This window comes from Salmo salar, chromosome ssa12 (genome assembly GCF_905237065.1).
Source record: "Salmo salar chromosome ssa12, Ssal_v3.1, whole genome shotgun sequence".
Lineage (NCBI taxonomy): Eukaryota > Metazoa > Chordata > Actinopteri > Salmoniformes > Salmonidae > Salmo > Salmo salar.
In genome coordinates, this window is record NC_059453.1 from 34073331 (window position 1) to 34087214 (window position 13884).

At 43.7% G+C, this 13884-nt stretch overlaps 1 protein-coding gene across 1 annotated transcript in view; it reads left to right on the forward strand.

Annotated features, from left to right (window-relative positions):
• Window positions 1-13884, forward strand: part of LOC106564869 (RAC-gamma serine/threonine-protein kinase) — a 16101-nt gene continuing 2217 nt past the window's right edge. The window contains exons 1-12 of the mRNA XM_014131347.2: window positions 1-279; window positions 2701-3072; window positions 4978-5103; window positions 7376-7487; window positions 7851-7998; window positions 8139-8270; window positions 8841-8906; window positions 9219-9287; window positions 9730-9852; window positions 10062-10190; window positions 11133-11347; window positions 13521-13608. Coding sequence (XP_013986822.1) covers window positions 3027-3072; window positions 4978-5103; window positions 7376-7487; window positions 7851-7998; window positions 8139-8270; window positions 8841-8906; window positions 9219-9287; window positions 9730-9852; window positions 10062-10190; window positions 11133-11347; window positions 13521-13608 — 1254 coding nt within the window. The 5' untranslated portion in view covers window positions 1-279; window positions 2701-3026. The remainder of the gene's footprint in view (window positions 280-2700; window positions 3073-4977; window positions 5104-7375; window positions 7488-7850; window positions 7999-8138; window positions 8271-8840; window positions 8907-9218; window positions 9288-9729; window positions 9853-10061; window positions 10191-11132; window positions 11348-13520; window positions 13609-13884) is intronic.

Sequence of the window (13884 nt, forward strand, 5' to 3'; positions counted from 1 at the left end):
CGAAATCTGGCTACATGTGACGTCACGAGATTTCCTTAGAACAAGCGACAGCTGCTGAAGCTAGTCGCAGAGCCGGGGAGGACTATCGCCGCAATTTCTGTCTACAAAGTATTATTTTCGGGCATTATAATTGGCCGCAGCATCAGCAGCAATGGATAGATCACGGTCCTCATTCTATTTTTATCACTGACTGACTGTTCTTTCCAAATATTTTGCTGCGTTGGAAGCACGCAAGCGCTCGAAGGGGGGTGTCCCTAGCTATCATTATTCGACTGCCAGGTAAAATATGTCAATGTAATAAATACTCATTATAAAAAAATTTAAGCAGAAAGGGTTTAAGAAGCCCTGGGTTTGGGGTTCATTATTCTGGGGCCTGTGGAAGCATATTTTTAACGTAATATGGGTGGGAACAACCGTTAGCCTGTAGCGGGCTAGCTAGCATGAATGCACGTCATTTGCAAGTTTGGGATGTGATGCTGCTGGGATGCTGCAACGGGAGGGCTTGGGCATTCTCAAGCGCGAGCTATAATGATGGGGTGGTGTTGCTGTCTGGCTTCGGCCCAGTCTTTGCGCCTAAACAAATTGTCTTTATTAAAACATAAAGCCACATGTTTCTATGGCCAATATATATATATATATATATATATATATATATATATATATATCTAAAAAAAACCCGCTAACGACCAAGGAATAAATGTAGGAAGTCGTAAAAAAGGCAAAACGTCAAGAGGAGACTGTCAGCTAGCTGCCAGCTAACGTTTGCTACGTTCGTTAGCCTCGTTCAGTGGCTAGCTAGCTCGGTTTTCAAATTCTTCCCCCAATCACTTGACATTTTATCCGTTTGATGGGCACGTGAACATTGTTTAAAAATCACCCTTTACCCAGTAATGATTTTGTGCCTCTTATTATTGTTGTATAATTAAGTGTGTAACGTTATGGCAGGCGGATGTTATTATGTAAGAGCAAATGACACCACACGCCCTTGAAACAAAAGCTGTTGTTTCAATATTTGCTTATTTCTATGTGGTGCAAGGCCTATCCATGTCTTGTACATTGGTGGCAGAGACGATTATTGCGGAAAAGGTTTGCACATGTGACTTGTAATGGCTTCTAAAATGGAAAGTCTGGTCATGTCAGCCATTGTTTTTGTTGTCAGTGGATTGATATCATTTATTTTTCATCCCAGAGCCAGGTCTTTCACATCAGTCGGCTGCTTTTGACAGGCCTCCAATCTCTGACAACAAAACACTGTGCAGTTTTCTCCTAGTACAGTAGTAGTGCTTCACTTTGAACAAAAATAAACTCATGGGTTGTCACAGGCAATTTGGCCTCTATTTTGGCACCTTGTATCACTGGTTACTCTCCACAAAGGACATGAATTGGACCACAGAAGCGGTTTCTGAACTTGAATATGATTGTGTACCCAGAATGAAATCCTTTTGTAGACTAAGCCTACATAATGCTTTGTACATGCTGGCTGCTTTTCCTATTGATCTCCTATTGGGATTTAGAGTGATTGACTGAGGTCCGTGCTAATGTTGTCATCGTTGTAGCCAATAGCCATCATACTTAGTCACATCTAAATATACGCAGTGAAAAGTAACTGAAGATAAATGCTTTTAGAGACATCAGACTGGCTAGGTTGGGATTCAAGTTATATACAGTACCAGTCAAAAGTTGACACACCTACTCATTTCAGGGTTTTTCTTTCTTTTTACTATTTTCTACATTGTAGAATAATAGTGTTGACATAAACTATTAAATAACACATGGAATCATGTAGTAACCCCAAAAAAGTGTTAAACAAATCAAAATAGATTTTATATTTGAGATTTTTCAAATAGCCGCCCTTTGCCCTGATGACAGCTTTGCACACTCTTGGCATTCTCTCAACCAGCTTCATGAGGAATGCTTTTCCAACACTCTTGAAGGAGTTCCCACATATGCTGAGCACTTGTTTGCTGCTTTTCCTTCACTCTGCTGTCCAAACCATCTCAATTGCGTTGAGGTCGGGTGATTGTGATAGTTTTTTTTAGACCAGAGGAAAGGTTCCTCCTACTGGCCCTCCAACACCACTTCCAGCAGCGTCTGGTCTCCCATCCAGGGACCAAACCTGCCTAGCATCAGAGTTACGCCAGCAGTGGGATGCAGGGTGGTATGCTGCTGCTAGATCGAGGCTATTTGGTTCTTTCATTGCCATCAAAGCGCATATGTCGCTCAATCAAACAAAGTCTATGTAGAGTCCTCAAGGCACACATTATCTAACAGTGTAGTAGATACTCAAAACATCTAAGTTCAAAAGCGGCAAAGCCTTGCGTGGACCTTATACGCGGCTCTGACCTTGCCTCTGATGTTGTTTGTGTACATCCTAATAGACAATTTAGAATAATCCATTGGAACCAGAATAGACACAAGGTGGCCGTAAAGGATGTGTACCTTTAAGAAAATCTGATCAATGGCGCTGCATAAGCAGTTTTAGGCCCGCCAAAGAGCAGGGAAAGAGAGGAAAGGGGACAAATCTGCCGGTGGGCAGGGAGGGGACGGGACGGGAAGCGCATTCTGGGTCTTAACAATGACTCCAGTTCTCACATAAGTGTTTGTAAAGGAACGAGAGGGGGGCGGGGATGTAGTGTGTGTGTGGAGAGCAATCCATGGACCTTTTTTCCTCCCCTTTCTCTCTCCCCTGCTTCCTTCCAGGCTGAGTCACCGCTGGAGTGCCTTGAGAGAGAGCGAAGGAAGACGTGGAGAACAAGAGTGAAAGAGAGGTAGTGTGAGAGAGACGATTAGGGGAGTAAAGACAAAGAGTGAGAGGAAAACAGGAGTAGAGAGGAGGTAGTGAGAAGAAAGGAGAAGAAAAAGAGAGAGCCAAGGGAGTTGGGGAAAAGACGGAGAGAGACAACACACACAGAGACAGAGTGAGGAGAGTAGGTGTGTGTCTGAGGAAGAGACAGCAAGGTCAGGACTGCTGACCCCCCCCACCCCCTGGGTCTGAGCACTGGGCTGACGGTCAAGGCGAAGCCACTATGAGCGACCAAAACGTTGTCAAGGAAGGCTGGGTTCAGAAGAGAGGTGAGTCGATTGATTTGATAATCGGTGATGATTACGGTCTTTGAGAAGATATATATATATTTTTTTTTTCACAGTTCACATCAAGAAAACAAACACCCCTTTTCAAACACCCCCAGTCCCCACATACCTGTATATACATAAACATGGAAACAAACAGGGAAAGGAATAAATGGAATATTGTATTATTATAACCAGGGGTTGGAACCAAAATCATTTTCCAATCGTTTCTTTCGTTCCGTTCCACTGTTCCGACCAGCAAAATAAAGTTCTGAACCAGTTTGAAACAAAAAAGTACTGTTCCTTTTTAACCTCCCTGGGCAAGGTGGGACGCTTGCTAGAAAATGTCACGTTACAGCAGAGATGCTGTATATTCGATAGAGATGCCGCAAAAGGAGAACAAATTGTCAGACAGGGCACTTCCTGTATGGAATCTTCTCAGATTTTGGCCTGCCATATGAGTTCTGTTATACTCAGACACCATTCAAACAGTTTTAGAAACTTTAGAGTGTTTTCTATCCAAATCTACTAATTATATGCATATTCTCGTTTCTGGGCAAGAGTAGTAACCAGTTTAAATCGGGTACGTTTTTTATCCGGCCGTGCAAATACTGCCCCCTAGCCCCAACAGGTTAAACCTCTGAAAACATTTTTAAAAATTAAATTTTGTTCAACATTAAATTACTTCACCAATCAGTGTGGATAGAGCAGGGCGCGAGATGCGACTGAAATTTTGCAGGCGAGAGAAGATGGAGGAGGAGGCTTGTCTTGAAGCGCAGGGCATCTTGTTATGACATGCATTATCTGAATTAGGCCCACAGAATTATACCTACAGAGAAGCGGCTTCTGTCGAGGAACATTGAATGTCTTTGAAATTCCGAGAGTTGGCTTAACGTTGTACTAGAGCTAACGTTAGCTAGCTAACAAACGTGTGTGTGCAGAGCTGCACTCGAATTAAAAACATGTCTTAACGTTGTTGTAGTTAGTAAATCCAATGTGAAACGTGATAACTATAGTATTGTTGTGATAACTATAGTATCCTTAACTAGCATTGAAAAAGTGAATCCATTCTTCTCTAATTAAAAATGTCTCCCTAATTTCTGAATCACACATTTTGCTATTTTCCGGTTTTCGGTTCTGTTCCCTGAACCGGTTCCAACCCCTGGCTTATAGCTAGTATACACAGCATGTGGTATGGAGGATTTGAAGCTGTGTTGACTGGTTGAACACATGGATTGTGTGTGCGTGCAGTGTGTGTGTCTATATATTGTTTAGCCTCAGGCTGTGACACTGCCACAGACAAATTTGAGCTCTTGGAGGATGGCTTAACTCCCCAGTTCCTTCCTTTCAGAGCCCAGGAGCCACTGAATTGTTTCAGGCACATTTGTGCTTGTACAAAATCCAGTTACAGTATTCTAAACACTGAAGGGTAGCTAGTGGTATAGAGTTAAACTAGTCACAAACAATCAGTTTTATACTTGTATTTTTGCACACTATGTCAATTGTGGTAAAAAAAAAAGAAGAAAGTTCAATGATACCATATAGCCTATTGGCAAAATGGAGCTCTTCTACAACATGGTCCTCATGGACATCTTGCAAGCAAACACCAGCATGGACCCTCATCTATTAATTCATTATGTATTAACCTGCTTGAACCACAATGAATCGTGCCATACTGTTAAATGAAAATGCACTTAATTAAAGCCGTACATAGGGGTACATCCCAGATGGCATCACATTCCCTTTATAATACATTACTTTTGTCCAGGGCCCATAGCCCTGGCACTATAAAGGAAAGATTACCATTTAGGATGCAGCGAAGGTCTGACCGCTGCAGTCAGTCAGTAACTATAAAAGCTGATAAGCTACGTTTCCAGTATGAACCAATCCCTGCTGGACTTGTTGCAGGTGAGTACATAAAGAACTGGAGGCCGCGTTACTTCCTGCTGAAGACCGACGGATCCTTCATCGGCTACAAAGACAAACCCCAGGACGCAGACCTGGCCTATCCCCTCAATAACTTCTCTGTAGCAAGTAGGTCCTCCTCACCTTCGTCAGTCTCCATTTTCGACCATTTGGGGGCGGTTTCTCAGACACCGATTAAACCTAGTCCTGGACTAAAAAGCAAGCTCAATGGAGAATCTCCATAGAAAATGATTGTCCAGGACTAGGTTTAATCTGTCCCGGGAAACCGCCCCTTGGTGTGTTGGGTGTATTGTATTACAATATACAGTGCCTTTGGAAAGTATTCAGACCCCTTGACTTTTTCCACATTTTATTCTAAAATTGATTAAATAAATAAAAAATCCTACACACAATACCCCATAATGACAAAGCGAAATAGGTTGTTCTAAATTTTTGCAAATGTATTAAAAATAGGTCCCACAGTTGACAGTGCATGTCAGATCAAAAACCAAGCCATGAGGTCGAAGGAATTGTCTGTAGTGCTCCGAGACAGGATTGTGTCGAGGCACAGATCTGGGGAAGGGTACCAACGCATTTCTGCAGCATTGAAGGTCCCCAAGAACACAGTGCACTCCCATCATTCTTAAATGGAAGAAGTTTGGAACCACCAAGACTCTTCCTAGAGCTGGCCGCCTGGCCAAACTGATCGATCGGGGGAGAAGGGCCTTGGTCAGGCATGTGATCAAGAACCTGATGGTCACTGTGACAGAGCGCAAGTTCCTCTGTGGAGATGGTTGTCCTTCTGGAAGGTTCTCCCATCTCTGCAGCACTCCACCAATCAGGCCTTTATGGTAGAGTGGCCAGACCGAAGCCACTCCTCAGTAAAAGGCACACGACAGCCCGCTTAGAGTTTTCCAAAAGGCACATAAAGACTCTGTCCATGAGAAACAAGATTCTCTGGTCTGATGAAACCAAGATTGAACTCTTTGGCCTGAATACCAAGCGTCACATCTGGAGTAAACCTGGCACCATCCCTACGGTGAAGCATGATGGTGGCAGCATCATGCTGTGGGGATGTTTTTCAGCGGCAGAGACTGGGTGACTAGTCAGGAATCAGGATCAAAGGAAAGATGAACGGAGCAAAGTACAGATAGATCCTTGATGATAAACCTGCTCAGGACCTCAGACTGGGGCAAAGGTTCAACTTGCAACAGGACAATGACCCTAAGCACACAGCCAAGACAACGCAGGAGTGACTTCGGGACAAGTCACTGAATGTCCTTGAGTGGCCCAGCCGGAGCCTGGACTTGAACCCGATCAAACATCTCTGGAGAGACCTGTAAATAGCTGTGCAGCAACGCTCCCCATCCAACCTGACACCAACCTGACAGAGCTTGAGAGCATCTGCAGAGAAGAATGGGAGAAAATACCCAAATACAGGTGTGCCAAGCTTGTAGCATAATTCCCAAATACAGGTGTGCCAAGCTTGTAGCATAATTCCCAAATACAGGTGTGCCAAGCTTGTAGCATAATTCCCAAATACAGGTGTGCCAAGCTTGTAGCATAATTCCCAAATACAGGTGTGCCAAGCTTGTAGCATAATTCCCAAATACAGGTGTGCCAAGCTTGTAGCATAATTCCCAAATACAGGTGTGCCAAGCTTGTAGCATAATTCCCAAATACAGGTGTGCCAAGCTTGTAGCATAATTCCCAAATACAGGTGTGCCAAGCTTGTAGCATAATTCCCAAATACAGGTGTGCCAAGCTTGTAGCATAATTCCCAAATACAGGTGTGCCAAGCTTGTAGCATAATTCCCAAATACAGGTGTGCCAAGCTTGTAGCATAATTCCCAAATACAGGTGTGCCAAGCTTGTATACCCAAGAAGACTCCAGGCTGCAATTGCTGCCAAAAATGGTCTGAATACTTATGTAAATGTGATTTTTAATAAATTAGCAAAAATGTATAAAAACCTGTTTTTGCTTTGTCATTATGGGGTATTGTGTGTAGATTGATGAGGGGAAAAAACTAATACATTTTATAATACGGCTGTAATGTAACAATGTGGAACGAGTCAAGGGGTCTGAATACTTTCCAAAGGCACTGTACAACATTTGACATTTTTCATAATTTAAAATATCAATGAATATTCCCATGTTAGGCAGTGTGCACTCCCTAGAGCCAATGTGTCCCTGTCAAACATTCAGAGCTAAAGTAGTGCTACTTGAATATAGTACAACACTATGTTGCCACAGTTACCCCCTGAAACAGTAGTGAGTTACAAATGTTTATTCTGTGACGCTCGTGATGCTTTGTCATTTTATTTTTTACCTTCTCTCTCTTTCTTCCCTCTCTCCTTCCCGACACACCCTCTGTCTCTCCCTCTTTCTCCCTCTTCTCAGAATGTCAGCTGATGAAGACGGAGCGGCCCAAGCCCAACACATTCATCATCCGCTGTTTGCAGTGGACCACGGTTATTGAGAGGACATTCCACGTGGACACGCCCGATGAGAGGTGTCACCCTCTCTCTCACTCCCTCCTCTCTCTCTCTCTCCTCTTCCTCTATTACTGCCTTGCCTCCTATTTCACTTTTAGGGAAAAACGCCATTGAAAAATGAAGTGAAATACCTAAACACTGTTTAGATGCTGCTAAAACGTGTTAATCTAAACATAAAACTTCCACAGCAGCAGTTGCATGTTTTGACGTAACTAGTTTTAGCAAACCACAGGAGCATCCAGACAGAATGGGGGTATGTCTCTAGATTTCGCCATGGCATTTGTTTTGTACCCTGCACTTTTCTAAATGTGTGCTTTCCTCAGCATATACACACACAGTATAGCAGGGTATTAAAGTGAGCTGCTGTTGGTTGGTTCCAGGGATGAGTGGGCCGAGGCCATCCAAATGGTGGCTGACTCCCTGGCCAAGCAGGAGGAGGAGGGCAGCCTGTGCAGCCCCACGTCGCAGATCGAGAACGAGGTCAACGAGGAGGAGATGGACACCTCCACCAGCCAACACAAACGGAAGGTGAGCCACCCTGGGGACTGAGCACAGGTCATACATTGGTAGATAGGCACATAAACACCAACCAAGATTGTCTCTCTCATCTCAATGAAGGCTTCTCTTCTCTTTTCTCCTCTACTTTCATCTTCTCTCCTCTCTGACAGACAATGAATGACTTTGACTATCTGAAACTACTGGGCAAAGGCACTTTTGGGAAAGTCATTCTGGTGAAGGAGAAGGCAAGCGGAACGTATTACGCCATGAAGATCCTGAAGAAGGAAGTCATCATCGCCAAGGTACTGGCTGGTGTAAAGCAGTTTCTCTCAACCTTTTTCATACTAGGGATCAAATCAAATTGTATTTGTCACATGCGCCGAATACAACAGGTGTAGTAGACCTTACAGTGAAATGCTTACTTACAAGCCCTTAACCAACAATGCAGTTTTAAGGGAAATGCGTGTTAAGTAAAAAATAAAAGTAACAAATAATTAGAGCAGCAGTAAAATAACAGTATCGAGGCTATATACAGGGGGTACCGGTACAGAGTCAATATGCAGGGGCACTGACTATTCAGTCGAGGTAATGTGTACATGTACATCTGCAAACTCAGTTTTTTCCTGCTTGGAAGTACATTTAAACTCGCGCTATAGAACTGACTAAATGAGTGTCTGGGACCATCCCACAGACTGGAGGTCGAGAAACACTGGTTGAAATAACTGAGCCCTGTTGGAATGGATGCAGATATTTCCATTTGGCGCCTTGTACCTTCTACATCCTAACATTCTTTCTCTCCCGTTCTCTATCGCTCTCTTTCCCTCTCTCTCTCTACCCCCGTTTCTGGATTTTCCTCTTTCCTTGTAACGCAGGACGAAGTTGCTCACACCCTCACAGAAAGCAGAGTGTTAAAAAACACCCGGCATCCATTCCTAACCGTGAGTATTGTTTAGCAAAGACTTAAAGGCAAACTTTATACTTTAAGCCTGTATTATTCACTTGGAGGCCATGTCTCAAAATGGCACCCATATGGCTCTGATCAAAAGTAGTGCACTATATAGGGAATAGGGTGCCACTTGGGATGTATCCACAGACTCAGTCAAAAGCAAAGTCTTGATTGAATAAACATTTAAGCTGTTCTACTGTTGCATGTGTCATTAGATATGAATTCATGGGATAAATGAACATCTGTTTGTGTGGATGTAAAGAAACAAAATAACAACGATTGTGCAACTCTTGTTTTTCTCCAGTCTCTGAAGTACTCCTTTCAGACCAAGGACCGGTTGTGCTTCGTCATGGAGTATGTAAACGGAGGAGAGGTAAGAGATGCCTGTGCTACCTGAGATACCTGTGGAAGATGAGCACTTAATTATTTTTATTTTTTTCCAGACACTGTGTTGATGAGGATTCCCTGAGACTGTTGCACCTTCCTCTTCCACAATGTAGAATTCTTTCCAGGAGCCGAAATTATTATTTCCAGGGACCGTCTCAGATTAGGAATGCTGATCTAGAATCAAGTCCCCCTCCTATTCATTCTGATTTTAAAAGGCAAAACTGATCTTAGATCAGCACTCCTACTCTGAGACGATATGGGAATACTGGCCCAGGACATATTTTTTTAGAGAGCTATTAGTGATTGGAACTATACCTTTATATGCAGATGTGTAAATATATATTTGAATTTAACATAACTTTAAATAATTGTAGGTTTTGTTACGTGTTTTTACCATTTATTCCTTTCTTTCCCGATTTTCCCCGCAGCTGTTTTTCCATTTGTCAAGAGAGCGAGTGTTCTCTGAGGACCGCACGCGATTCTACGGAGCTGAGATCGTCTCCGCTTTAGACTACCTTCACTCTGCCAAGATAGTGTACCGCGATCTGAAGGTACATGCATTCATATGGACAGTCATCTCTATATCTATCATAACACCATGTGTAGACTTCTCTTAGAGACGAATCCTTACTTCCAATCCTAACTAAGTCCAATGGGAGACTAAGTGAGGATTTGACTTAAAACGAGCATGCTGCTGAGAATGGATATATTATTGGGACGTATATTCAACATATAACATGGTATTTATGCTCATTGGCAGCTGGAGAACTTGATGCTGGATAAAGACGGGCACGTCAAGATCACGGACTTCGGCCTCTGCAAAGAGGGAATCACAGACGCGGCCACCATGAAGACCTTCTGCGGCACGCCGGAGTACCTGGCTCCAGAGGTCAGAGCTCACACTGATGTACACTACACTACCCAAAATGCCATGTTGTGAGATGTATCCAGGTTTTCTTATGGGAGGAAATATTCTAGGTGTCTAATATATACTAACTACATACTAATACTGAGTAAAGCGGGGATCGATTGGCAAGAGACAAAAGCCATTGCATGGAAACGAGTGAGGTGGAGAGAAGAACGGTATGAATGCCGTATGCTTCCAAGGGGGCTCCAGTGGTGGACGCCCTATGCTCCCAAGGGGGCTCCAGTGGTGGACGCCCTATGCTCCCAAGGGGGCCCCAGTGGTGGACGCCCCATTGCTCCCAAGGGGGCCCCAGTGGTGGACGCCCCATTGCTCCCAAGGGGGCCCCAGTGGTGGACGCCCCATTGCTCCCAAGGGGGCCCCAGTGGTGGACGCCCCATTGCTCCCAAGGGGGCCCCAGTGGTGGACGCCCCATTGCTCCCAAGGGGGCCCCAGTGGTGGACGCCCCATTGCTCCCAAGGGGGCCCCAGTGGTGGACGCCCCATTGCTCCCAAGGGGGCCCCAGTGGTGGACGCCCCATTGCTCCCAAGGGGGCCCCAGTGGTGGACGCATTATGTTCCCAAGGGGGCCAAGTGGATAAAGTCAAGTCACATACTAATAAAATCGAATGTTATTGGTCACGTACACCTATTTTTCACCTGTTATCGCAGGTGCAGCGAAATGCTTGTGTTCCTAGCGCCATCCGTGTAGTAATACCTAACAATACACAGAAATCCCCAAAATAAAAATAGGAAATATCAGAACGAGCAATGTCAGTCTGAAATATATATGTATATGGTGGTGTGTATAGACATTATGGACAATATATATGCAGTAGTTGTATAGGATGAGCCTTGACTAGAGTACAGGTTATACGTATGAAGTGTGTAAAACGTACTGTATTATTTCATGATGTCCCTATGCTAGGTGCTGGAGGACAATGATTACGGCCGGGCGGTGGACTGGTGGGGTCTGGGCGTGGTCATGTACGAGATGATGTGCGGCCGGCTGCCCTTCTACAACCAGGACCACGAGAAGCTGTTTGAGCTGATCCTCATGGAGGAGATCAAGTTTCCGCGCACGCTCTCCTCCGACTCCAAGTCTCTGCTCTCCGGCCTGCTCATCAAGGACCCCAACAAACGGTACAGACACACAGAGAGAGATAGACAGACAGAGCATTGCATGCATGCACTGAAGCAAGAGAGATGTACACACAATACTGAATGAACACTTATTTTAACTTAATATAATACATCAATAAAATCAATTTAGCCTCAATTAAATAATGAAACATGTTCAATTGGGTTTAAATAATGCAAAAACAAAGTGTTGGAGAAGAAAGTAAAAGTGCAATATGTGCCATGTAAGAAAGCTAACGTTAAGTGCCTTGCTCAGAACATGAGAACATATGAAAGCTGTTGGTTCCTTTTAACATGAGTCTTCAATATTCCCAGGTAAGAAGTTTTAGGTTGTAGTTATTATATTATTATAGGAATTATAGGACTATTTCTCTCTATACGATTTGTATTTCATATACCTTTGACTATTGGATGTTCTTATAGGCACTTTAGTATTGCCAGTGTAACAGTATAGCTTCCGTCCCTCTCCTCGCTCCTACCTGGACTCGAACCAGGAACACATCGACAACAGCCACCCTCGAAGCAGCGTTACCCATGCAGAGCAAGGGGAACAACTACTCCAAGTCTCAGAGCGAGTGACGTTTGAAACGTTATTAGCGCGCACCCCGATAACTAGCTAGCCATTTCACATTGGTTACACCAGCCTAATCTTGGGAGTTGATAGGCTTGAAGTCATAAACAGCGCAAAGCTTGAAGCATTGCGACGAGCTACTGGCAAAATGCACGAAAGGGCTGTTTGAATGAATGCATATGAGCCTGCTGGTGCCTAACACCGCTCAGTCAGACTGCTCTATCAAATCATAGACTTTATTATAATATAATAAACACACAGAAATACGAGCCTTAGGTCATTAATATGGTCGAATCCAGAAAGTATCATCTCGAAAACGAAACGTTTTTTCTTTCAGTGAAATACGGAACCGTTCCGTATTTTATCTAACGGGTGGCATCCCTAAGTCTAAATATTCCTGTTACATTGCACAACCTTCAATGTTATGTCATAATTACGTAAAAATCTGGCAAATTAGTTCGCAACGAGCCAGGTGGCCCAAACTGTTGCATATACCCTGACTCTGCATGCAATGAACGCAAGAGAAGTGACACAATTTCACCTGGTTAATATCGCCTGCTAACCTGGATTTCTTTTAGCTAAATATGCAGGTTTAAAAATATATACTTGTGTATTGATTTTAAGAAAGACATTGATGTTTATGGTTAGGTACACATTGGAGCAATGACAGTCCTTTTTCGCGAATGCGCACCGCATCGATTATATGCAACGCAGGACAGGCTAGATAAACTAGTAATATCATCAACCATGTGTAGTTAACTAGTGATTATGATTGATAAGTTTAATGCTAGCTAACAACTTACCTTGGCTTCTTACTGCATTCGCATAACAGGCAGGCTCCTCGTGGAGTGCAATGTAAAGCAGGTGGTTAGAGCGTTGGACTAGTTAACCGTAAGGTTGCAAGATTGAATCCCCGAGCTGACAAGGTACAAATCTGTCGTTCTGCCCCTGAACAAGGCAGTTAACCCACCGTTCCTAGGCCGTCATTGAAAATAAGAATGTGTTCTTAACTGACTTGCCTAGTTAAATAAAGGTGTAAAAAAAAAACGGCAAATCGGTGTCCAAAAATACCGATTTGTTATGAAATCTTGAAATCGGCCCTAATTAATCGGCCATTCCGATTAATCGGTCAACCTCTAGTACACAGACAGACGAACACACACACCAAGGCTCCAGTGGGGGATTATCTGAAGATGGGTCAGTGATCAGCCAACAATCTCTGCCAAATAGTTTTGACACAACACATTTCCTACTTCATAACAGATCAACTTGAAATGGGTTATTGACTCATGCTAACCAGCCCTCAACTGTAACTTCCCATAATTTAGTCTTTTTTTGTACAGGAGTTACTGGCTCACACTGATCCTGCTGTATGAAATACTACCTCACCGCAATTTGTTTTCATTTGTTTATCGCTCTTCTACAAAGCCGTTTGTCACTCAAAAGCTTGAGGCAGCTAGGTTAGTGGAGAACCCAAGGGAGAACATTCTCTCATTCACCACATGATGCTATTGCAGGATTTGCACCTAGCTCATGTTCTTGTCTTGTTTCACGACAGGCTTTCTAGAAAGTGTTCACATTTGTACGTTTCTTTATTTCCGACAGACTTGGTGGCGGTCCAGACGACGCAAAGGAGATCATGCGCCACAGTTTCTTTGTGGCGGTAGACTGGCAAGACGTCTACGACAAAAAGGTGAGTCTTCTTCACTTGACCAGTTCTGTGCCCTCCCACCGACTTTTGAACAAATTCAGAGTATTCCATGCAGGTCAAAATGACTAGTGTTTTTCCAGTCAAATATGCAAATATTGACATGTCACACACGAGGCACGGACATCAGTGTGTCACATGTCACTGTGGTCCTGTGTGGCTCAGTTGATTAAGCATGATGTCAAGATCTTTGGTTTGATTCCTGCTAAGGCCACCGATACCAAAATGTATGCACGCACTAATGTCAGTGGCTTTGGATAA